Source organism: Rattus norvegicus, chromosome 9, assembly GCF_021556685.1.
Source record: "Rattus norvegicus strain SHRSP/BbbUtx chromosome 9, alternate assembly SHRSP_T2T, whole genome shotgun sequence".
Taxonomy (NCBI): Eukaryota; Metazoa; Chordata; class Mammalia; order Rodentia; family Muridae; genus Rattus; species Rattus norvegicus.
Window position 1 is genome coordinate 97,143,679 of NC_141542.1, and position 27,038 is coordinate 97,170,716.

The 27,038-nt window shown below is 39.4% G+C and overlaps 1 protein-coding gene across 29 annotated transcripts in view; it reads right to left on the reverse strand.

Annotated features, from left to right (window-relative positions):
- The window catches only part of Dock10 (dedicator of cytokinesis 10), a 257,968-nt gene that overhangs the window by 176,726 nt on the left and 54,204 nt on the right, over positions 1-27,038 (reverse strand). For 16 of the 29 annotated variants that reach the window (XR_015628575.1, XR_015628574.1, XR_015628573.1 and 13 more), the window contains exon 1: positions 26,073-26,298. The exons of the other annotated variants lie outside the window; for them this stretch is intronic. Coding sequence is in view for 13 of the 16 variants with exons in the window: in XM_087565500.1 (XP_087421626.1) it covers positions 26,073-26,234 (162 nt within the window). In the remaining 3 variants the exon portion in view is untranslated. Of the gene's footprint in view, positions 1-26,072; positions 26,299-27,038 lie in introns of those variants that run through there. 29 annotated transcript variants of the gene reach the window in all.

The window sequence follows — 27,038 nt, forward strand, 5'->3', positions numbered from 1 at the left end:
CCCTCTTCCATGTAGATTTATCACATACATGACATTACCTAAACCTAGAAGATAAAGTTGGGGACCTTACACTCACTTTCAACTTCTTTCCTCATTTGCATAGCCCTCATGAAGTTTTAATGTTGGCATAATTTTGTTTTAACCATCCCTTCTCTTTATAGCAACTGCACCATATTGGGTATAAATGTGCCATCCCCAATTCAGAAGTTGCAAGCAGCATCCCCTCTTCTCAGTGTCTCTGAGTTCTCCTAGTGTTTCTAGAGTCCCCTAATGTCATACGATTCAGCAGATTCACAAAGTCAACTACACTTGGAAACATGAGCCTGCATATAACCAAACAGACCTCCTTGGTGCAAAGCTCGCCATACAAACAAAAATCCTTGGAGTAGGCAGTATGTGATGTTTCCCACGCTTATTTTTTTACACAAATGATTTGCCTTTAGAATATTCTAGCTATAATACCTATGTTTCCCCAGGCTGGCTGCAAACTCACAACAATCTTCCCACTTCAAATTTCTACAGGCTAGTGTTAAAGGTACCAATATGCACACATGGAGAACACTTATTCTGTGTCATAGTTTAGACAACAGGATTGCAATGGATACATACAGCAAAGACTGACTTGGATGATTTTCAATATCTTCGTAAAAGAAGGAGACAGCTGCATCTTCTTGATTGCAGGAGTTTAGCAAGGCCACAAGATAGATGTACTAAAGCATAAGATCTCTGATTATCAACATGGTGGCTAGGAGGTAGACGTCAGGGCAAGATGTCTGCACCTTTGTAGAATTGGCTTCTTCTTTTCCAAGAACTAGCCAAATCACCCATCTCTCCCAGAGTCACTTTACAAATACAACCAAATTACTTGTGTGCATCAACTGGGGAAGTACATCTTTAAATAAATACTTAGAGTGACTTTTTTTTGGATCTAGGCAAAAGGCATTACCTGGATAAGTGGGTATGGGTTTGTGAAATCTCAACTTAGTAGGATGAAACACAGGCAGATTTTATTGCCTGTCCAGTAAGTACCGACCTACCACTGCAGTCAGTAAGGAAAACAATTACTCAGTTTAGTTTCAAACACTGGTCAGCTGTGCACACTCTCTTGACTGGGCTCTGCAGTAGCAGCTGAGGTTTCTACTAAGACTACTTGTTGCTTTTGGTGTTTCACTATCCAGTCTTCTTTGGCATTTTGCTGAAGCATTTAAATTACCAGCTACATATGGCTACATTCCCCTTTTATTGTTTGACAGTCAAGATGGGCTAGTCTGAATAGTTGATTTGTGTACTTACACCCATAGACATCCTTCTGAATTAGATGTTGGAGCACATATAAGATATAATCCTTAGCCTCATACTTACATAGCATCAAAATAATTTTCCACAGACATCAGCCAAAGGAACCGTGGTGTCTTTTAAGAGGCTAATGTTTCCTTGACCTTGAATCACTCAATTACAGTGAAACTCTGACTGTATGTGAGAATGACAAGCATGTAGCCTGGGACTCACTTCTGTCCCAAAGTGTCATTCTTCCCATGTTTGGAGATGTGTGTCTGTCATAGCATTTAAACAATAAGAGACTGTTTTAAATCACAATAGCTCTGGTTACTAGCTTCTCTTGTATTCACTATCTGACCACACTGATTTCAACCCCAGGACAGGAAAGGTGGCTGAAGCTGTGTAGTGGACAGGAACCCTGTTTGATTTGTACTTCTGGGATGTTGTAAAGTTTCACACTTTAGTGATGGGGAAGCTCAGTAAGGTAATATGCAGACTGTAAGTTATGATTTTGAGCATTGATTCAAACATTGATATTACATGAGCATTATAGCCTGCAACACTAGGTCAGAAGAGTTATTTTAGCATTCTTAAAAAAAGAAATGTAGAGCAGCTCTCTGCTCCCAAACCCCGTGGGAGAGAGACCTCACCGCCTGATCAGGTGGGCACTCCTGAGGCTGCAGAGCGGAGGAGACCACCAACACTGCCCACCCCTGCCCACATCCCTGGCCCAAGAGGCAACTGTATAAGGCCTCTGGGTTCCCGTAGGGGAGGGCCCGGGAGCGGCAGGACCCCTGCGCCTGAGACACTGCCGGAACCTGAAGGAAACAGACCGGATAAACAGTTCTCTGCAACCAAATCCCGTGGGAGGGAGAGCTGAACCTTCAGACAGGCGGACACGCCTGGGAAACCAGAAGAGACTGCACTCTGTGCACATCCAGGCGCCAGAGGAAAACACCAAACGTCATTTGAAACCCTGGTGCACGGAGGCTCCCGGAAGGAGCGGCACAGATTTTCCCGGTTGCTGCCACAGCGGAGAGGACTTAGGCAGTACCCCACGAGCAAACTTGAGCCTTGGAACCACAGGTAGGACCAACTTTTCCCCTGCAAGAAACCTGCCTGGTGAACTCAAGACACAGGCCCACAGGAACAGCTGAAGACCTGTAGAGAGGAAAAACTACACGCCCGAAAGCAGAACACTCTGTCCCCATAACTGGCTGAAAGAAAACAGGAAAACAGGTCTACAGCACTCCTGACACACAGGTTATAGGACAGTCTAGCCACTGTCAGAAATAGCAGAACAAAGTAACACTAGAGATAATCTGATGGCGAGAGGCAAGCGCAGGAACCCAAGCAACAGAAACCAAGACTACATGGCATCATCGGAGCCCAATTCTCCCACCAAAGCAAACACGGAATATCCAAACACACCAGAAAAGCAAGACCTAGTTTCAAAATCATATTTGATCATGATGCTGGAGGACTTCAAGAAAGACATAAAGAACTCCCTTAGAGAACAAGTAGAAGCCTACAGAGAGGAATCGCAAAAATCCCTGAAAGAATTCCAGGAAAACACAATCAAACAGTTGAAGGAATTAAAAATGGAAATAGAAGCAATCAAGAAAGAACACATGGAAACAACCCTGGACATAGAAAATCAAAAGAAAAGACAAGGAGCTGTAGATACAAGCTTCACCAACAGAATTCAAGAGATGGAAGAGAGAATCTCGGGAGCAGAAGATTCCATAGAAATCATTGACTCAACTGTCAAAGATAATGTAAAGCGGAAAAAGCTACTGGTCCAAAACATACAGGAAATCCAGGACTCAATGAGAAGATCAAACCTAAGGATAATAGGTATAGAAGAGAGTGAAGACTCCCAGCTCAAAGGACCAGTAAATATCTTCAACAAAATCATAGAAGAAAACTTCCCTAACCTAAAAAAAGAGATACCCATAGACATACAAGAAGCCTACAGAACTCCAAATAGATTGGACCAGAAAAGAAACACCTCCCGTCACATAATTGTCAAAACACCAAACGCACAAAATAAAGAAAGAATATTAAAAGCAGTAAGGGAAAAAGGTCAAGTAACATATAAAGGCAGACCTATCAGAATCACACCAGACTTTTCGCCAGAAACTATGAAGGCCAGAAGATCCTGGACAGATGTCATACAGACCCTAAGAGAACACAAATGCCAGCCCAGGTTACTGTATCCTGCAAAACTCTCAATTAACATAGATGGAGAAACCAAGATATTCCATGACAAAACCAAATTTACACAATATCTTTCTACAAGTCCAGCACTACAAAGGATAATAAAGGGTAAAGCCCAACATAAGGAGGCAAGCTATACCCTAGAAGCAAGAAACTAATCATCTTGGCAACAAAACAAAGAGAATGAAAGCACACAAACATAACCTCACTTCCAAATATGAATATAACAGGAAGCAATAATCACTATTCCTTAATATCTCTCAATATCAATGGCCTCAACTCCCCAATAAAAAGACATAGATTAACAAACTGGATACGCAACGAGGACCCTGCATTCTGCTGCCTACAGGAAACACACCTCAGAGACAAAGACAGACATTACCTCAGAGTGAAAGGCTGGAAAACAATTTTCCAAGCAAATGGTCAGAAGAAGCAAGCTGGAGTAGCCATTCTAATATCAAATAAAATCAATTTTCAACTAAAAGTCATCAAAAAAGATAAGGAAGGACACTTCATATTCATCAAAGGAAAAATCCACCAGGATGAACTCTCAATCCTAAATATCTATGCCCCAAATACAAGGGCACCTACATATGTAAAAGAAACCTTACTAAAGCTCAAAACACACATTGCACCTCACACAATAATAGTGGGAGATTTCAACACCCCACTCTCATCAATGGACAGATCATGGAAACAGAAATTAAACAGAGATGTAGACAGACTAAGAGAAGTCATGAGCCAAATGGACTTAACGGATATTTATAGAACATTCTATCCTAAAGCAAAAGGATATACCTTCTTCTCAGCTCCTCATGGTACTTTCTCCAAAATTGACCATATAATTGGTCAAAAAACGGGCCTCAACAGGTACAGAAAGATAGAAATAATCCCATGCGTGCTATCGGACCACCACGGCCTAAAACTGGTCTTCAATAACAATAAGGGAAGAATGCCCACATATACGTGGAAATTGAACAATGCTCTACTCAATGATAACCTGGTCAAGGAAGAAATAAAGAAAGAAATTAAAAACTTTTTAGAATGTAATGAAAATGAAGGTACAACATACCCAAACTTATGGGACACAATGAAAGCTGTGCTAAGAGGAAAACTCATAGCGCTGAGTGCCTGCAGAAAGAAACAGGAAAGAGCATATGTCAGCAGCTTGACAGCACACCTAAAAGCTCTAGAACAAAAAGAAGTAAATACACCCAGGAGGAGTAGAAGGCAGGAAATAATCAAACTCAGAGCTGAAATCAACCAAGTAGAAACAAAAAGGACCATAGAAAGAATCAACAGAACCAAAAGTTGGTTCTTTGAGAAAATCAACAAGATAGATAAACCCTTAGCCAGACTAACGAGAGGACACAGAGAGTGCGTCCAAATTAACAAAATCAGAAATGAAAAGGGAGACATAACTACAGATTCAGAGGAAATTCAAAAAATCATCAGATCTTACTATAAAAACCTATATTCAACAAAACTTGAAAATCTTCAGGAAATGGACAATTTCCTAGACAGATACCAGGTATCGAAGTTAAATCAGGAACAGATAAACCAGTTAAACAACCCCATAACTCCTAAGGAAATAGAAGCAGTCATTAAAGGTCTCCCAACCAAAAAGAGCCCAGGTCCAGACGGGTTTAGTGCAGAATTCTATCAAACCTTCATAGAAGACCTTATACCAATATTATCCAAACTATTCCACAAAATTGAAACAGATGGAGCCCTACCGAATTCCTTCTATGAAGCCACAATTACTCTTATACCTAAACCACACAAAGACCCAACAAAGAAAGAGAACTTCAGACCAATTTCCCTTATGAATATCGACGCAAAAATACTCAATAAAATTCTGGCAAACCGAATTCAAGAGCACATCAAAACAATCATCCACCATGATCAAGTAGGCTTCATCCCAGGCATGCAGGGATGGTTTAATATAAGGAAAACCATCAACGTGATCCATCATATAAACAAACTGAAAGAACAGAACCACATGATCATTTCATTAGATGCTGAGAAAGCATTTGACAAAATTCAACACCCCTTCATGATAAAAGTCCTGGAAAGAATAGGTATTCAAGGCCCATACCTAAACATAGTAAAAGCCATATACAGCAAACCAGTTGCTAACATTAAACTAAATGGAGAGAAACTTGAAGCAATCCCACTAAAATCAGGGACTAGACAAGGCTGCCCACTCTCTCCCTACTTATTCAATATAGTTCTTGAAGTTCTAGCCAGAGCAATCAGACAACAAAAGGAGATCAAGGGGATACAGATCGGAAAAGAAGAGGTCAAAATATCACTATTTGCAGACGACATGATAGTATATTTAAGTGATCCCAAAAGTTCCACCAGAGAACTACTAAAGCTGATAAACAACTTCAGCAAAGTGGCTGGGTATAAAATTAACTCAAATAAATCAGTTGCCTTCCTCTATACAAAAGAGAAACAAGCCGAGAAAGAAATTAGGGAAACGACACCCTTCATAATAGACCCAAATAATATAAAGTACCTCGGTGTGACTTTAACCAAGCAAGTAAAAGATCTGTACAATAAGAACTTCAAGACACTGAGGAAAGAAATTGAAGAAGACCTCAGAAGATGGAAAGATCTCCCATGCTCATGGATTGGCAGGATTAATATAGTAAAAATGGCCATTTTACCAAAAGCAATCTACAGATTCGATGCAATCCCCATCAAAATACCAATCCAATTCTTCAAAGAGTTAGACAGAACAATTTGCAAATTCATCTGGAATAACAAAAAACCCAGGATAGCTAAAGCTATCCTCAACAATAAGAGGACTTCAGGGGGAATCACTATCCCTGAACTCAAGCAGTATTACAGAGCAATAGTGATAAAAACTGCATGGTATTGGTACAGAGACAGACAGATAGACCAATGGAATAGAATTGAAGACCCAGAAATGAACCCACACACCTATGGTCACTTGATTTTTGACAAAGGAGCCAAAACCATCCAATGGAAAAAAGATAGCATTTTCAGCAAATGGTGCTGGTTCAACTGGAGGGCAACATGTAGAAGAATGCAGATCGATCCATGCTTATCACCCTGTACAAAGCTTAAGTCCAAGTGGATCAAGGACCTCCACATCAAACCACACACACTCAAACTAATAGAAGAAAAACTAGGGAAGCATCTGGAACACATGGGCACTGGAAAAAATTTCCTGAACAAAACACCAATGGCTTATGCTCTAAGATCAAGAATCGACAAATGGGATCTCATAAAACTGCAAAGCTTCTGTAAGGCAAAGGACACTGTGGTTAGGACAAAACGACAACCAACAGATTGGGAAAAGATCTTTACCAATCCTATAACAGATAGAGGCCTTATATCCAAAATATACAAAGAACTCAAGAAGTTAGACCGCAGGGAAACAAATAACCCTATTAAAAATGGGGTTCAGAGCTGAACAAAGAATTCACAGCTGAGGAATGCCGAATGGCTGAGAAACACCTAAAGAAATGTTCAACATCTTTAGTCATAAGGGAAATGCAAATCAAAACAACCCTGAGATTTCACCTCACACCAGTGAGAATGGCTAAGATCAAAAACTCAGGTGACAGCAGATGCTGGCGAGGATGTGGAGAAAGAGGAACACTCCTCCATTGTTGGTGGGATTGCAGACTGGTAAAACCATTCTGGAAATCAGTCTGGAGGTTCCTCAGAAAATTGGACATTGAACTGCCTGAGGATCCAGCCATGCCTCTCTTGGGCATATACCCAAAAGATGCCTCAACATATAAAAGAGACACGTGCTCCACTATGTTCATCGCAGCCTTATTTATAATAGCCAGAAAATGGAAAGAACCCAGATGCCCTTCAACAGAGGAATGGATACAGAAAATGTGGAATATTACTCAGCTATCAAAAACAACGAGTTTATGAAATTCGTAGGCAAATGGTTGGAACTGGAAAATATCATCCCGAGTGAGCTAACCCACTCACAGAAAGACATACATAGTATGCACTCATTGATAAGTGGCTATTAGCCCAAATGCTTGAATTACCCTAGATCCCTAGAACAAAGGAAACTCAAGACGGATGATCAAAATGTGAATGCTTCACTCCTTCTTTAAATGAGGAAAAAGAATACCCTTGGCAGGGAAGGGAGAGGCAAAGATTAAAACAGAGACTGAAGGAACACCCATTCAGAGCCCGCCCCACAGGTGGCCCATACATATACAGCCACCCAATTAGACAAGATGGATGAAGCAAAGAAGTGCAGACCGACAGGAGCCGGATGTAGATCGCTCCTGAGAGACACAGCCAGAATACAGCAAATACAGAGGCGAATGCCAGCAGCAAACCACTGAACTGAGAATAGGTCCCCCGTTGAAGGAATCAGAGAAAGAACTGGAAGAGCTTGAAGGTGCTCGAGACCCCAAAAGTACAACAATGTCAAGCAACCAGAGCTTCCAGGGACTAAGCCACTACCTAAAGACTATACATGGACTGACCCTGGACTCTGTCCCCATAGGTAGCAATGAATATCCTAGTAAGAGCACCAGTGGAAGGGGAAGCCCTGGGTCCTGCTAAGACTGAACCCCCAGTGAACTAGACTATGCGGGGAGGGTGGCAATGGGGGGAGGTTTGGGAGGGGAACACCCACAAGGAAGGGGAGGGGGGAGGGTGATGTCTGTCCGGAAACCGGGAAAGGGAATAACACTGGAAATGTATATAAGAAATACTCAAGATAATAAAAAAAAAATAAAATAAAATAAAAAAAGAAATGTAAGTTGCACCAATTCAAGAAAAAGTCAGAAATATTATTCATAATTATGAGAAGAACATAAACTCTACTTCGATCATGAGTTTTTTAGATTTAAAAAGAAAAAAGGAACAGAAACCAGCCTTTTTTTTACGAGCCAAGAGAAACACTACTTTTAGAACTATAGAATGCATTATTAATAGACCACTGCGGCTTCCAGTGAATGCGATTACTTACTATCTATGGCAGAATTGAACTAATTGATTAGCTTTACTCCATTGCAATGCAGCGGGGACAACAGACACTCTGACGCCTTCAGATACTTGACCAACATTTCCAAGTGCTTAGTCTGAGTTTCATCCGTTGTCTGAGCTCTATTTCCCTCCAAATTGTTGTCAAAGCTATTTCTGAGAGCCTTACATTTCTCTGATAAATATGAAAGCAATTTAAAAATATACATATGGATGGTACCTCCTTTGAGTCATGGCCCACTTAGTGTTTTATTTGTTAAAGGATGTAATCTTACTTGATAACATACTGATCCAAATATATTAAATAAATGCAACCACTTTCCTTATGAACTGTTAATTCACATGAGACCGAATATTAGTTTAATGAAACTATAAATTCTTGAGTGTAATTCTTAAGGAACAAAAAACAGGAAGAAATGAGAAAGAAGCTACCCTTATGATTATCATAATAGTATGGCTGAATAAGCAAGATCTGAACGAGGCCAACACCAATGGCATGCGAATGTATAACTATCTCTAGAAAAGGAACTATAAGCAACTAATGACCACTAAAGGAGGGAGAATTCATGTTCCTTAGAATAGACCCTCAATTTGTTACCCAGTACAAAATAGCTAGTTATGAAATCGTATACACATGAGCAACACTAAATAGGTTTACAAGGCTGCCTTCATACTTTTATGCATATATATATGTATATATATATATATCATAGCAATAATCATAGTAAAAGAATCCATGGATTTGAAAGGGAATGAGGGGGTTGAAAAGGGGGAAGGTAATGGGGAAATGACATAATTGTATTTTAATTAAAAATAAAGAAATAAGTCAGAGGGTGGTGGTACAGTCCTTTAATCTCAGTGCTGGGGAGGCACAGGTAGGAAGATGTCTGTGAGTTCAAAGCCAGCTGAATTTATAAGTGAGTTCTAGGACAGCCAGGGCTACACTGAGAAAGGCTATCTTTAAAAACAAACAAAAAAACAAACAAATGTAAAAGGATGCAGGCAAAGTGGGAGGTCTGTTTACACTTCACTTTTTTTCCTAGAAATCATCTTTTTTTTCATTTTTTCCTTTTTATTGAGAATAGGTTCTTTGCTCACATAATATACCCACATTATGATTTCCCTTCCCTCTACTCCTCCCAGTTCCTCCCCTCTGGGTTCACTCCCTTTCTGTCCTTCATTAGAAAAAAAATAGGCTTCTAAGAGCCTAAGGAAGCATGAGAAAATTAAATTTAATACCAAGAGGCAAAATCTACTGTATTGAAGATGTATGTTGCAACCTGACCGAAGGAAGAGTCACGAGAGCGGACCCAAGAGTCAGAGCCCCGACATTTCTTTACTTCTTCCTTCTAAAAGTCAGTAGGACTGTTACTACCTCAGATTTATATGTTTTAAAAAACAAAGCCAGATACCTCAGAGCATCACCAGGACAGAGGAAAAGAATTAATTTAAAGGATGGTGAAAAATGCTAAGTATAGAAAAGGCATAGTGAGTGATATAACAGTTTCTTTGAGCCTATACCATGGGAATTGCTGGGTTTATGGCCAATTATATTTGAGGGGGACTCTGAATAAATAAGGATAAATCTACCCTTGCCAATTAGCTCAGGGTTACAAAATTAAGCAGTTCACTTTGAGACCATATATTCTGGATAAAACAGAAAAAGAGCAGTGTTCCATTAAACCTTATTTTTGATGGAAGAGACAGAAATTATTATACACACCTTTGGAAAAACCTTGCGGCTAAAATATCACTGCTAATAGCTAAGATCTTGCAAAGATACTCTGCTCATTGGACACAAAATATAAAGTGCTAAGACGAAGCTCATTCTTTCCATGAGTTTTGCCAAGGGTTAAAGAAGTACATTTTTTTGTGCATCTACACAATCTCCATAAGAACTAAACATTTAAGGGTTTTTTACTCCATAGCAAGACATTAGGTACAATGTACTTAAAATTTTGTTTTATAACAACAGAGCATCTGAAATTGGTCTTGTACAAGTTAACTACAGCACAATGCACACCAGTGGCTTGACAGAACTTCTGTCAAGTTGTGACAGAAAATTAGGCTGAGAAGCAGCAGTATCCAAATTTATCATCTAACAATCATTTTGACTTTATAAGTATAAAGACATTCCCTTAGTGTCATTTAAATTGATTTTATAAGAAGGAGACTAGAGATCAGAGAGATGGCTCAGTGGTTAATGGTGCAACTGTACACAGTGCTACACACTCATTCAGACACACAGACATTGACATAACTAAGAAGAGAATATAGTATCTATAAAGCATTAATAATGCCTATTTTAGGGAATCTGAGGGAAGCAGTTGGAACAATCTGCCTCAAAGGTATAGTTTATATTTTATACTTTATTATAATATGAACATTTTAATACAGTAATTCTCCTTTCAAAACTTTTAAAGATCACCTCTTTCTTTATTTTATTTACTTATTTTATGTATACAGAGGTCTTCTTTTAATTAATTAATTTATTATATATAAGTACACTGTCCCTGTCTTCAGACACACCAGAAGAGGGCATCATATCCCATTACAGATGGTTGTGAGCCACCATGTGGTTGCTGGGATTTGAACTCAGGATCTCTGGAAGAACAGTCAGTGTTCTTAATCACTGAGCCATCTCTCTGGTCCATATACAAATGTCTTGTTGTATTATCTATCGTATTTGCCTGGCCAGAAGATGTCAGATTTCCTAGAACTACAGTTAAAGATTGGCGTGAGCCATCATTTTAGTGCTAGGACTTGAAGCCGGGTCCTCTGGAGGACAAGCCAATGCTGAGCCATTTCCCCAGCTTCTGCTCTTATATTTTAATAAGTAATAAAAAGAGGAAAGCGTGAGACTTTATGCGTTCTGATTTTCCTGTGCTTTTGCAACTTCTGCTTTCTGGTACTTACTGTGTATTTATGAACACATCGCAGGAAAATCACAACTGAATTCTGAATATAAAAATGTGGATCTAAGCTTTCGAAGTGGGGAGAGTCATCACCAAACCACTGACAAGATAAAACAGTATGAATCGGGACCATGACTTTGTGTAGACAAGGCAGCCTTTTCTCAGAAATCAAGCAGGTAGAAAAAAATCATCAAGGACAAAGCAATTAAAGACACATGTTAGTATTTTTACCAACCAAAATAAGTCACAAGCAGTATTTTAAAAAGAGCATAGGAATAAGAAGGTAATCTGTAGGAAATATAGGTAGTTGAACCTTTGGAATCATAAAAACACACACAAAAAAATTAATCTCAGCCCAGACAAATGAAGGCAGGGATGGTCTGGAGTTAGCTAACTAAAGGAACGGATGGCTCTTCCTGTGCACATATGACTCCACTTAAAAATATCATTGCCAGGACAACGTAGGAAACATGGCAGTGAGATCCACACATGGCACACATAGGAGAATATTAAGGCCATGCATTTGGATATAAATTAGGCCAAGAGATTCAAAGCAGCAAATGGCCTTGAATACTTGACTGATGACAACGTGCCCACAGTTACACTTGTAACTAGAGGTCGCACTTGAAGTAGATGCAGAAGGGGAAAGTCAAGGGAATTTGCCTGACTGTGATGAAGGGCTATGGAGAAGCAGGCATCTTCTGTGAATTGAAGGCAACGCCCACTTTTTAGTTCTGTATTTCCCCCTCATCTCTATGTGAAATCGGGCTCTTTGCTCTTGTCCAGTGAGTTTTAGAAATTTTAGCAGTACAGAAGGCACAGGCAGCCTCTGCACAGGTGGTAACAGATTTTTTTTTATACTTGTGGGTTTGCTCAGTGATAATCATTCTATCATTCTGGTTCTCCCGTCCATCTTCACCATTAAGGAGGTCACGTAATGACTTGAAGATCCGTGTTGATTTTAATCACAGCTATAGCAAACAGTTCTTTCCCTAAGAACATCTGTAGGCATCTGATGGTGAACGTTGCGGGTTCTAGAAGTTTTTATTGTATTGTTATGAGCCCATGTATATCTTGTAATTTTTTTATGGTGCAAAATGAGATGTTCGATGTTTTATTTCCTAGGTTTTCCAAAAATCAATACTCTAAGATATCTATTGGTTCACAGTTCAAAACGACCATCTCTAGTTCCTATAACAACAATCTGCTGAAATTTACAGATCTGATATCCTGCACTTAACTTTCTGAACCAAATGAACGAAAGGGATTTATACAAGTTCAGCTCAAAACTCAACACAACTTTAATAACATAAGTAACATATTAACAAAAGATGGCAGTCACCATGAAAAGAATTGTTATGTTAAAGAATTAACAAAAAAAAGAGTAGGAGAACAATGGGGATGGAAATGTCACATTGTTTTAGAGTGCTACTAGGACACATTATGTTTGAAGTGAGCCTTATGACAGAATACCTTAATAACTGCAGGTCCTGTGGTATTACACACTAGTGTGCCTCCTCCTTGCTCAGTAGTTCGCTTCCTGATCTACACGTCTCCTTGTCCCTGAGCTCTGCCTTTGCCTGATTTCTTGAATTCGTTTCCAGTTGGAGACCATAATTTGGTTTCTGGTATGCTGCTTGCTTTTAAGTCAATTTGATGCACAAACTTGTCATCTTCAAGGAGGGAACCTCGATTGAGAAAATGCCTTCATGAGATCAAGCTGTAAGGCATTTTCTTAATTAGAGATTGATATGGATTTCTCTTTTGGATAACTCGTTTACTTATCAAGTCTCCAACTTAACATTCTACTTTCTTAAACAATGGGAAATGACATTCTACAATGTCTCTTGAGAACTATCCTAAATAACATCTAGCCCATTGTGGGTGGTGCCTTCCATGGGCTGGTAGTCCTGGGTGCTGTAAGAAAGAAAGTTGAGCAAGCCATGAGGAGCAAGCCAGTAAGCAGCACTCTTCCATGGCCTCTGCATCAGCCCCTGCCTCTAGGCTCCTGCCCTGTTTGAGTTCCTGTCCTGACTTCTTTTGATGATGAACAGAGATAGGGAAGTAAAAGCCAAATAAACTCTTTCCTTCCCAATTTGTCTTTTTGTTATGGTATTTTGTAACAGCAATAGAAACCCCAACTTAGACAGCTGCCATTTTCACCGAGTGAGTTCTCTTTTGGACAACTTGTTTACTTATTGAGTCTCTAACTTAACATTCTAGTTTCTTAAACACTGGGATACGGCATGCTACAACGTCTCCTGAGAACTATCCCAAAATAACATCCAGGTCGTTCTTCTGCCTAGAGAGGTCATTATCTTCATTTCTACAGTGCAGAGATACAGCGGATATTCACATTTTTTGAGCATAACAAAGGCAGTGACTGGGCAATCTAGACAGTGTCCTGGAAGTATTTTCATCCTGGACATCTTAATCAACAGCAGCAAGACAAGGAGTCATTTTTTGTGTCACAATTCAAGACACAGAGGTTCAGAGAACTCAGGGACTGAGCTTAGAATCAATATTTTCCAAACAGCACACAAGTTGGCCATGTCATTAGACCATCTAGTTTCTGTCCTAGAACTTTGAGATTCTGTGTTGTGTAAGGCTACAGAGATACAAGCCTGTTCCCCAAATAGAAGTCTGTAGGCAGTTAATATGAAAAAATGACAAAAGGGTGATTTACCTTCTAAGCCCTTCATCATGTCTACCACAGGCCCCATGGATCCTCACTGTAGTTTACTGGAACTAGTCATTGTTTAATACTGCCATTGTGGTTTAACTCCACAGATTAACTTCAGTGCCTTTTCTTTTATTTAGTCCTTGAGGAAAAGTCAAGAGACTAAGTTGGAACAGGAGCCCTTTGTGTACAGAAATACAGAATTGGCTTTCATCCCCTCAGATGGATTTATTCCTCAGATAATCAGAAACTGGCTATTATTTGCTCGCTCCTGAAACTATTATTGCTATGTCACTCTGCAGCTAGCATTTATGTTGTTCAAGTTGAAATTATGCATGAGCTCTGGAACTGGAGCCCACCACCTCTGAGCAGAAGGGTGGGGACTAGCATGTATTAAAAAAATGTGAAATCTCTTGGTTCTCAGAACTGATCATACATCCTAATCCAGGCAGCAAATGTTATAAAACCACCAACATACCAATGATCTTGAACTTTCTTTTTTAGAAAGGTGATTGGAATCTCTAATCTCAAATTCTTAACATTTTGCTATTCTATACAGTCTTCATTGGAGATTTTCGTGAACTAAAAGAAAAACCTCAGGCATCTTGCAGTGCTGGGCAGCATGCTAAAGAATGGCACAGCCTTGTGTTCATCAGTAAGTCAGGCATAGCTTATACAGGGCTCTGCCATGTTGTCAGCGTGGCTGCTGGCACTGAGCTAAGTTCAAAAGCAATTGAGATCCTCCCGAGAGGCATGGCTTTGTACAAGTTCACTGCATGATGTGCCTACACTGTCCAATGCAGCAACGAGAAATCCAGGCCTGAGACATTAGAGACAGGCAATGCAAGAAAAGACAATGAACAGATCCTGCCTAGAAATGAGAAAGGAAGTAGAAAAGTTAAATTAGTGGGTGTGACCAGGCTGTCGAAGAGGATGCTGGGTCAGTGAAGAGAAAGGAGTAGAAGAGTGGATACGATTACAACCTAGCTAGAAAGAAGGTGCAGGGTTGGCTGGGCTGCCAGCAACAAGGAAAGCGGCAGGTACATGCTGGCCAGTGTCTACACAGGATACGTCTGCCTCTCCCGCTAGCCTGGGCAGCATTTCATTCCTATCTATTTTGATATAGACCACTTGCCAACTTGATAATGCTGCCAATAGTCCACTTTAGGAGAATCTTCTAGGGACAAGAGAGGAATGATTCATTTTTAATTCACCTTAAATCCTCAGATTAGCAGTTGACCCCTGTCTTTTTTGTGTCCTTTTACATAATTTAAAGATATGAAATGGCCAGTTTTTGTTTTTGTGTCTAGTTTGTTTTAGTCAAAGAAGTGAACACTCACAAGGAGAGGAAAGGTAAGCCAGGCTTAGCTGTAGATCATAGGTAGGTCTTAGTAGTGCAGCAGGGTCGTTGCAAAGCACTGCCCTGAGATCAAAGGGAGCTCAGCAAAGGCTTCTGAGATATAGGACTTTGGACCAGTCACTGTCTGCTGGGCCTGCATTGTCCAATGCAGCAGCAAATACTCTGGCCAAGGCATGCTTGAGAAGTGGCTAATTGGATATGCAGGCTTGTTTTGATTTGCTTCATTGTAAGCAACATTTGAAAATCCATCTAATTACTGGGAAATGTTTAATATTCAAAAACAATGTGTACGGATTTATTCTTTTACTTGTAAATTTTAAGAACTTTAAATAGCAAGCAAATGTTTGTGATAATAACTTAGAATTTGCATTGAAATGTACTACAGGTATAAATTACTTGGGATGTTTTGTGTGTGTTTGTGTGTGTGCATGTACACATATACTCATGGGTGTGCCGGCCAATCGTGTGTGTGTGTGTGTGTGTGTGTGTGTGTGTGTGTGTGTGTGTGTGTGAGAGAGAGGGGAGGGGCGGGGGAGAGGGCTAGAAGCTTAGCAGTGGGAGTGTTCCTTTCTCATTTTCCCTTTATCTTTAGAAAGAGGATGTCTTTCTGAAATCAGAGCTCGCTGTCATGACTAGGATGCGTGGCCAGCAAGCCCTTGATGCTTACCAGCATGGGGATTATACATGTGTGCCCCCAGGTCCAGCCTTTTATAAGGATGCTGGGGTCCACACTCAGATCATGTTTGTGCTGAGGATATTTTACCCATCATTCCATCTCCTCATCTCCCAGTTTTTAAACAGTTCTTATAATTTGGTCCTTATTATTTCTAAATTTTGTATAATTGGAAAACTGAAAAGAACTATCCTTTCTATACATGATTTAAAGGCACACAAAGACATTTTCAAAAAAAATGAGTAGGAGGTAAGGTAAAAGTGAAACTCAAAAAACCTTGTATGTTCTCTAAATAATCTATTCATGTGAAAATTCTATTAAATAAATATTAAAGTGCTATGGTTAAAAAATATCTAAGCTTCTCTTCTCATCTTTTCATATTCCATGAGATACAAATTAAGTTTCTTTTCAGAAATCCAATTTTTTCCTAAAATAACCATAAAGTTAATAGAGTTTGTAAATGTGTTTTATTGAGACACTAAAAAGCAATAAAATAAATAAAAATTTACCAGGCTTTTTCTAAATCACCAGTATTTATTATGGACATGTTACTTGGGTTTACCCATTGAGTCTTTGTAGTGACCTCCTGAGATAGTGTGGCAGACAGAATTATAGTTCCTTAAGCATGTGTGCACTCAAATCTCAGGAAGTTAGCAATGTGTCACTTATAAGACAGGAAGGAATTAAGACTGTAGGGAAAGATATGGTTACCAATCTAGAGATGAAGAAAGCCTTGATTACTGGGACAATTACAGGGTCCTGAGGGAAACAGGAGAGTCCGAGGCAGAGTCATATAAAAATGCTTCCCTTCTGACTTTAAAAGCTGAGAGCTAACATGTTGAGAAAACTACAACAGAGAGAGAGAGAGAGAAACAGAGAGAGAGAGAGAGAGATAGAGACAGAGACAGAGACAGAGACAGAGAAGTGAGAATGGTGTAGGCATTTGGAATCTCAAAGCCCACCCCAATGACATACCTCCTCCAACAAAGCCACACCTCCTCCAACAAAGCCATACCTCCTCCAACAAAGCCACACCTCCTCCAACAAAGCCACACCTCCTCCAACAAAGCCACACCTCCTCCAACAAAGCCACACCTCCTCCAACAAAGCCACACCTCCTAATTCTTCCCAAAAAGCCCCACCAGCTGGCTACTAAATATTCATTCAATCATACAAGACTATGGAAACCATTCTCATTCAAACTACTACCCAACCCAATGAATGTAGAAGGCTTCTTGAAACTGGAAAGGACTACAAACCAGTTCTTTCCTGGAACCTTCAGGATGAAGGGCAGCTGTGCCAATTTCCACCAAGTAAGATCTGCATCGGGTTTCTGCTCTAGGGACAGGAGATAATAAATATGTGTCTGTTTAACTGTAAGACAATACATGTGCTATTTAAAACTACATTGTGGCATTTGATAACAGCAGCAATGGAAACTGATACGGATGGGTATGTTCATTAGTCCCATTTTACAGACAAGGAACCACGGCAGAAATCGTTAAAATAATTGACCAAGGGCTCATACGATCTGCAAGTGGTTTGGAAAGTGATTCAGAACATGACCCTTCACTCAGGAAGCTCTGTGAACACTGGGAATGGCACATGGTAGTTTCTCATGCCCTGTCATAGTCGAGTGTGTTCTCTGTCTTCTGATCATCTTCTCCTTCACCAGGTTTCTGGACTACGGCTACTTCACTGGATGTGGCTGGATACCCAAAGGTGAAAACACTTAAGGTAAAACCGCAGCTCTCATGGAAGCAGCAATCGGGATTTTGATCTTATATCCATTTGTGCCATCTCTGCCTCCAAACTGAGTACTGTACCAGGCTGGAGCAACCAGGTCATTATCACCTGTGCCCAATGGATGCTGGGATATTCTCTCTGCCTTCTGCTCTGTCTAGTTCTGTACTAGATGCTTGGTGTTTAAACAATCAGTGGCATGTTCAACACATGCATGGTGAATGATCTTTTAAAATGAAATATAAAATAGATTTTCAAGACAAAGTGGATCTGTCAGCTTTCTGTTGCTGTGACAAAATATCCTGAGATAAACCAACTTAGGAAGAGAGGCTCATTTTGTATCAGTTCTTGACACTTCAGTTTGTGGTTCATTCGTTCATAGCATTTGAACCTGTAACAGCAGGGTTTAGTGTGGGGACTACATAGTAAAGGAGGCTGCTTATCTTCTGCCACCCAGGAGGCAAACAAAGCAACAGAAGGGGCTGGACTCCCAACATCACACCCAAGGGTGAATCTTTCTGACTTTACCTCCTTCCCCTCGGCATTGATTCTTAAAGGCGCCACCACCTCCAGACAGTGCCATAAATTTATAACACCAATTCAGGATCAATTTATAACACCCGGGTACTTGGGAAAAACTCCCGATCCAAATTAGTGCAGGGATTACAATCCTAAACTGTAGTCCTTTAATTAAATCACCTCCAAACCTGAGAGAATGAATTGACAGTTTAGGAAAACCTCATTAAAGAAACAAGACAAGTGACTACATTCATATTTGACTTGCAGAAGACACATCTGACTTTTCAATTGTATTGTTCTTTTTTCAGTTTCCTAATTATATCACTATTATTCCATAAGATGGGTGTTTACGATTAGGGTCATATTGAATCCCAGAGTTGAAGGATAAGCCTAAATCCACTCCTCCACACAGCAAAGAAATACTGAAAGCAAACATGTTACAATTAAAAATTATATTTAATTATATTTCAAAAATGAAGGGTTTTGTTTTAATTATCAACAATTTGAATCCATTATTTTTCTAGACATAAAACAAATGCAATATACATTTATGCAATGGCTTCTCTCACAGTATTATATCACTAAGTTCAAATAGTTTAACACACACACACCCACACACACATTTATTTACTTGTACCTATGTCTATCTATATAGTTGAATCTATGCATTAGTTTTGATTTACATGACTGGTTATCACATCTCCTATCACACCCACGACTTTCTGGTTTTATTTATCATATTGTGAGTTTTAATTTTAATACACTTTTTGTTCCTTAGCATTTTTAAAACTGGTGCAACTTAGAAAACTATAATGACACATCATCATTTGGACAAGTATATACCACGTGTCATTTGAATTCTGCAAGCTTTTTCCTAAAAGATTTGTGTTGTTAATTATTAAGCTCCAAGCATACTCAATTAATTCTTCTACCCATAGAAGATGCCCAAAGCATTTGTCTCCTTTCTGTGGCTTCACGCTTCCCTTGAAAATGAGTTCACGGGCAAAGATTACTACCAAAGACTCTCTAGGCTTTTAGGCTTTCTGTTATTCTATCCTTGGCACACCATTTAAACTCAGTTTCCATTATTTACATGGGATTCCCTTCCTGAGGGAGTCTTAAGTCAGTGTATTCAAATCCATTCTCACTAAAGCAGGGGCAGAACAGTAACTCGGATTTAGAGACCTTAAAAGCTTCTACCTCTTGAGCCGTTCAACAAATATACAACTGGGCAAAGAATGTGAAGAATCCCTTGACAAAAGTTTTATTAGACTATTTAGTGGAGAGACATAGAGAGATTAATTTTTCTCCCTCTGAAGTAGTGCCCATATCAGACTCCTCTTTGGTCCTCATTCTGTTCACTGAGCATATATGTAAACAAGCAAGTTATAAACATGCGATATTATTTTTATAAATAGTTCTTTCCTTCCTTCCTCCTGTTTCTCATCCTGACATTTAAAGGACTTGAGAAAGATGCAAGGATTATTGTGCTTACTCCTTGAGAAGAGATCCAAATGCAGAGCAAGGAGCAAGTCCAGCAGAGCTGTACTAACCAGTGCACTCCTTGGCCTCTGGGTTCCGGGCCACACTCTCTCTTGGCAGCATCCTCTGAGTACGGATATGGAAGAAATGCCTTAACTCCTAATGCAAATGGCCTCCTTGTCTTGCTGCATGAGATATTCAGTGGGTGGCAGATGATCCCTGTGCAGATTCTAGAGGATTTCTCATAGGCTAAGAGAGCCTGCACGCTTGCAATTTTCCACCGCTGTCTGACACTGCTGCAGTTGGCTCTGAATGTCTCCCAGGAGCTCAACACTTTGCCCTTTGGTTCCCAGCCTGTGTGATCTTAAAGGCTGAGGAGTATCTAAGATGTGGTACTTTGTTGGAGGAAGTGGGTAAGGAGGGACAAAACTTTGAAGGCTGTAGCCCCACCCTAGGTCCACTCTTGCTCACTCTACTTCTAGATACTTCTCTACAGTGCGAGAAGGCATACATTTATGTCACCATGAACACGTCTACACCTTCTCTGCTCTGATGGATCGACATCTCCCAGAACTATATGCTAAAAATGAATCCCTGCTCACTTAAATTGCTTTCATATGTGTTTTGTCACTGTGCGAAGAAAAGCAACCAACATAAGTACTAATTGTTGTACAGTGTGATTCATAAGTCAAATATTCTAGTGCTCCAAAGGACAAGACAGACACCTTTCCCTCTGTCAATAATGACATAAATGATCCAGAATGTCTAGGCCATCTGGGTTTTCATTAAATCAGAACTTTGTGCTTTGACTCCAAATCTACAAGTCACTATTCAATCAAATTAGTTCCTAGGCACTCAGGTAAACAGGCACCCAGAAGAAAATCCAAATTTCTTTGGATCAATTCAATAATAGAATACACTACAGAAATCAAAAATAATGACAAAAGGAGGTCATTTAATGATTGAGGCCTTGTCATTTACCTGAGAAGGGTCATCAAACTTTTCTGTCTCTATAGTATTGAAGGATTGTATAGTGTTTTAGATTTGGTACAATATCCATCTTCTCTGTATCCCTCCAGCCTCTCCCCTCTTTTCTCATCCTTATGTTTGGTTTTGCCTCTTCATTTTATGCAATCTTAAAATTGTGAGAAGCATTCCTGATTCCTGGGCTGTGAGCTAAAGACAGAGTTTGACATGAACACTGTATAGTTCCCAAAGACATTGTGTGGAGAAAACTACAGGATCAGAGGATAGTTTATGATGCAGTTCTGAGGGTTACAATTGTAACTAAGAGTTCCTCAAGATGGTAAGTCTATCCTGTAAGTGCACATCAAAATTAAGGACAGGCAATGACTTCACTGCCCAGACTTATCACACATTTAGACTATTGTCATATCTCTTGATCTTTGAGCAAATCTAAAAATAAAGTCTTATCTGACTTTATGCGTTACACTGTATCATTGTCATCTCAAAACTTAAATTTTATGTCTTCTACTGCTTCAGAATCATCTCAAAATGTTATTAGATTTTTAAAATGTTTTTACTTTCAAGTTGAGACTTGTGAATCTGTTATGTGAGAACTATATATAGCTAGACAGAGACAGAAGCTTGTCTGATGTCTGATCCCTGCTTCCCAAGTCTCCTTTTGTGTCAATGGATAGTCATTCTTTATTTGAGAGGAAAGGGCTTTAAAAGTGAAGGAGACCTTTTGGGTTAGCAGTGACTATAAGACATAAGAAATTATAGGAATTAACTAGAAAATGGATCTATATAAATTAAATGTTGTATCTACAAGTTTTATCAAAAAAGGCTATTAGCAGAATAAGAAAAATAATTCATAAATATTTTGTGTAAGTAAGGAAATAACTTAGTTGGTAAAGTGCTTGTTGTACTGCATGAAGACCTGAGTTTAGGCTCCAGACTCCACATAAAAGAGCTGGCTGTGGTGATGCACACCTGAAAACCCCGGTACTGAATAGAAAGAGACTGGCAGATGACAAAGGTTTGCTGGTCCATCAGTCTAGCATAATCAGTAAGTTCCTGGAAGTTGAAAAGAACTGTCTCAAGAAACAAAAGAAGGAGGAGGAGGAGGAAGCGGAGGAGAGAAAGAAAAAAAGAAAAGGATAGGAAACGTCTAAGGAATGATTGAATTCTGTCTTCATACCAACAGCTACACACCAACATACATATTTCTGTAATTTTTCCCATCAGAAAAGTTTCTGCATAATGGGCACTCTAAAACTTTGCAAGAAGGAATGTCTTCACAGTTTTTTGGTAACAGTTGATCTTCACTGCATTTTAATAGTCTCAGCTGTTCGGATTTATGTGTCCCTGATAAATGCCAAAAGGACTAAATAGTTTATTTTCATGTTGAGCAAATCTCTTCCTTTGGACCACATATCTAAGCAGAATCACGAAAGTCCCAAGCTGATTTCTGCACAAGGCTAGAACAACTAAAATCAAGTTCTTTGATATAAAATCTGTAGTCAAGTCCTGAGAGGCAATACCATACCTGCAAGATATCAACAGTTAGCCTTCGTGTTTATCTTTTCCCTACTTTACTCCTGTACAATCTCATTAATGATTAAGAGTTTGCCAAGCTTTTCATCTTGGTGTTGACTGCTCAAAGATGTAGACCCACAGATGCTTTGTCAATTCTTGTTTGTAAAAGGCATTGTTATATATACCACTGAAACAAATAAAAAAAATCTAGAGTTAATTCCTGCCTATATCCTACATACCACATATACATATGTGTGTGTTATATAACATATATATAATACATATACAACATACATATAATATATATGTATGCATATATATCTATACATATATACCTATATTCTATATATCTATATCTGTATCTACCTATATCTATCTATATATATAGATATCTTCATATACCTATCTATATCATATATATATATATATATATATATATCTTCAGCCTGAGACAGGTTAGAAGGTAATATGTGCTTAGCTGTGAAATGGACTTATACATTATGAATAATACAGGACATTAGTAAACATCATTTGTCTATTCGTCAATCATTCACTGGTATTTACACTAGACCATGCTTTACTTCTTCTTATGAATTTCCTTAAAACTCCAGAGTCACATATCTAGCTTCCTACTTGACTTTGCCAGCATAGACTTATAAGACATAGAGAACTCAGCACTTCTATAATGCACTTGGAATCTTGGGTCTGAGGCTCCTCTTCTCACACACTTTTCTACTGAAGGATAACTTGGTTCTGAATATACACATCAAAACTTAACAGGAAAGGCTGGACTTAAGAGCACTTAAGAGCACTTGCAGCTCTTAGAGAGGACCTGGGATCAGTTTCCAAGAGCTACATTTAGTGGCTCATAACCACCAGTAACCCAGTCTCACGAGATTGCATGCCTTCTGTGGGCACCAAGTATGAACATGGTAGAGATACATGCAGGCAAATTATTCATATACATAAGATAAAAATAAATCCTTTAAAGAAATGTGCACACTAAACCCCAGACTGCTCTTTCCCACCATGCTTGTTAAATAACTCATAGCAAACCCTACTTGTTCTGCTACTGAAATGTATCCAGAATCTAAACACTTCTCACAAACCTGTGAGGAAATCATCCTGGATTTTAGCTGGAGCACTGCCATAGCTTTCTGTCTACCAAACTTCTCACTGTTCCCATTGTTGCTTTCTGTAGCCTAGAGTCTTCTAGAGTCTCTCGAACTCACGAGCTTACATTCAAATCCATCAGGTTGAAGGGGATCTCGGTGGAGAGGGCAGATTGTCATCTTTCAGACCTGCGCCATGCTCTTCATAGTGGAACCCGGTGGTTATCCACTGGAATAAACCAGAGTTGCTTGCTGAAACCACCGAGTCCCAGCATCCCCACCGTCCCTTCTCAGAGAAAATGACTAGAGCCGCAGGTGGGGGATCTACACGCACAGTAGCTTTCACGTGGAGGGGGAACAAGCAAAAGCTGCAGAAGTATAATCTTGGAAGGTGGGCCATGCTCTCGTTAACACGTTTGTCCACTAAATAACCTAACGCCACACATCCAGAAGAAAAGGCCTCCCGAAATGCACCATCGTCTTTACCAGAGATTTCTGATGTTTTTCTTCACTGGGCTGTGTATGTGAATTCTAAAGTCACCTTAGAGGACATTTTCAAGAGGCACAATGACTTCGAGTGCACACATGTTACTCTACTTAGCCCAGGAGTTTATTTTCATTAAGGCACAAACAAGGTGGAGAGTCGAGAGGCTTTTGGAGTCAGTGGGCCTTGTGGTCTGTAATGCTGACACGTAGCAGCTCCGGGATGTGAAGGGGAATGCAGTCTTCCAAACATCTGATCTGTCTGTGGAACTTGGGAATGGACAAATAATAGCCTGCACTTATAGGCCATGGGGTATTTCAATCTATGTCCTCATCGCATCCTGTTCAGATCAGGACAGGCATATTTAGTTCCATACGTTTCTGTCATTTACTTGTGGTGAAAAATATTCAAAATCCTTTCTTTTAGATTTTCAAGTATATTATATGTCATCATGACATGGTGAATTCTTTTTGCTTTCAGAGTTTAAAGTTTAGGACTTTTAATTTGTCTTAAAGTCACTGAAGCAAAAAACATGATAAATTATTCATTTATAACTCCAAGCACACATACACACACACACACACACACACACACACACACACACACACACACACACACAGAGAGAGAGAGAGAGAGAGAGAGAGAGAGAGAGAGAGAGAGGCCAAAAACCTATTTTTTAAAGGAAAATTGGTTTAATAAATAGTATGAAATGATGTAAACTCAAAATGTAAGGGCTCTCTCAATCCATGACAAATTCTTTATTGTTCTATTTAATGCTGGTAAAAGAACTAGATAAATCAAAAGGAAACTTGGAAAAAAATAGTTAATTAGTATTTAATAATTTAAAATGCCTTATTTATTTTTGAAAAAAATTTATAATCTAAGTTGAAAAACTATTGGCATGCACAACATGCACATATGCATGTCTATAATCAATGTGAGTGTTATGCTATTGATAAGAATTGGAAAACAAGATTTTTTTTGACCTCTAATTGATCTCAAGTCCTTTTAAGTTTTAGAGTGGCAGTGAGTATGAGTTTGTGGGTTTTGTTTGTTTGTTCGTTTGTTTTTGATTTCATGCTTCCCTGAGGAGATATTCATAACCCTAAATTCAAGAGCAATATTTCTTTGTGAATACTCAACTTAGACTTGGAAAAGAATTGGCAGACAATGTTACCCTGTGATTGCCCGTCACTCAGAGGCATGTGCAGGGTCGAATGACTTTTGCTAAAGAACAGTTAGAGCAACAGGTATTTTTTCCATTCATTATTTACTATATCCTTGAACACTGAAGTCCAAGAGAAAAAAGAAGAGTTGGTTGTGCTGAAAGGACCCTGACTTTAACACATCCCCAGTTTTGGAAAATTCAGCACACAACCGATATCTGGATGGGGAATTTCAGTGACTAAGCAGATCTCTTCCCCAAATCTTCAAGTAAGGAGAGACTCTGTACTTAATCCTTGCTAATCAAACACTGGCGCAGAGGAGTAACACTATGATAACAGCTATGATAAAAGCACAAATTTAAAAAAGTTATATAATTTGGCAATTGGCAAGAAAAACTTTCTACTAAAAACACCACACATTCCACAGAACTCCCAATACATGACTCTGATTCTGTGCCAAAGTTAACTAAGCTTTTCAAAAAAGCATTTCCTTTTCAGAGTGAGAAAAACAATCCCAGATAGCTTGAAGTTAGAAGTCTAACGATTGTTTATAGACAGTATATAAAGAAAATCATATTCTGAGCTCTTCCTCCAAACTAGGACTTACACAGCAGAACTCAGTAAAATAAAATGTCAAATCTTTCTGTTCTTTTTCTCCCCACAGTGCTGCAGTTAACAGCATAAAGTTGGTAAGGAGCAGAGACTTTCTCAGATGCACACCACACATTTACATGACAGATCTAAGAGAAAGAAAATCAGCTCTTTGAACGTTAGCGATGTTTCTGAGAGATTTTTCTCCTCAAACAGCCACAACAAAGTAGCAGACTTGAGGTCACACATAGCTTGATCTAAAGCCAAACACCCAAAGCTCCCAAAATGTAGCATCTATCCCCATAATAACAGTTCGATCGAGAGAGGCTGTTTGCCAAGGACACAGTACCATTATGAGGGTTCTGGGTCTGCTCATCATTTCCTCGTCACTTTCCAGAGGCACGATTTCATGGGATGGTTCCTCCTGGCGTCTTCTGCAAATGTGTGGACAGCTCCTCTGGACCACAGAGCGAAAAGCTTGGAGCAGAACAATGCTGGGAGCGCAGCCCATCGCTGCATCCTGGAGCCTACAGAATAACTTCTATGTCGATGTGATGTTTGAAAAACAGTGGCTCCTTGTCCCTGAGAACGAGCCTACACGGCAGCAGCTGCAGCCAGCTCACCCTCCAATCACTTCCTTGAGCTCTGATCATCTGATCACGGTCAAATAGCTTGGATGCAGAGATGGGAAAGATTTGATCCACGGAAACTGAACACACTCAACATCGGAGCGCTTCATCCAGTTTCTCGGTGTAGTTTGAAAGCGTGGTTTCTTTTTATCACAATTACTGTCTTGGATTCTTGCTTTAGAGCTTTGGATAAATACATCTTTCCTACACACACACACACACACACACACACACACACACACACACACACACACCATAAATCATTCTTCAAATTAAACAACTGAAAATCGGACTTCATGCTGACTTTTTTTCTCCCAAGGCGAATGGGCAGTGTATTGATTGACTGGTGATAGGTTAAAACATGTAAACGCTTTCTGAAGAAAGTTTTTTTTTTTGGTTACCTCATTAAGCTGTTGGGGTTTTACTTTGCATAAATTCCAGAAAAGAAATCAGCATCAGAAATGTAGAGTACCCAGAATCAAGACGGTTTATCAAAAAGTATGCATGCGATAACAGTCCATGGGAAAGATGCCAGTGTTCTCCATTATTTCTTCTCAAAGGCGTAGTTGTTCCATTCCCACACACACAGTTCTGCAGCCTAATACATTTTTATATTTACATAGGCGGTTTACAGTACTGAAAAAAAAAATCTCTCTCTATCCAAGGTCACTCGGTGCACTCTGCCA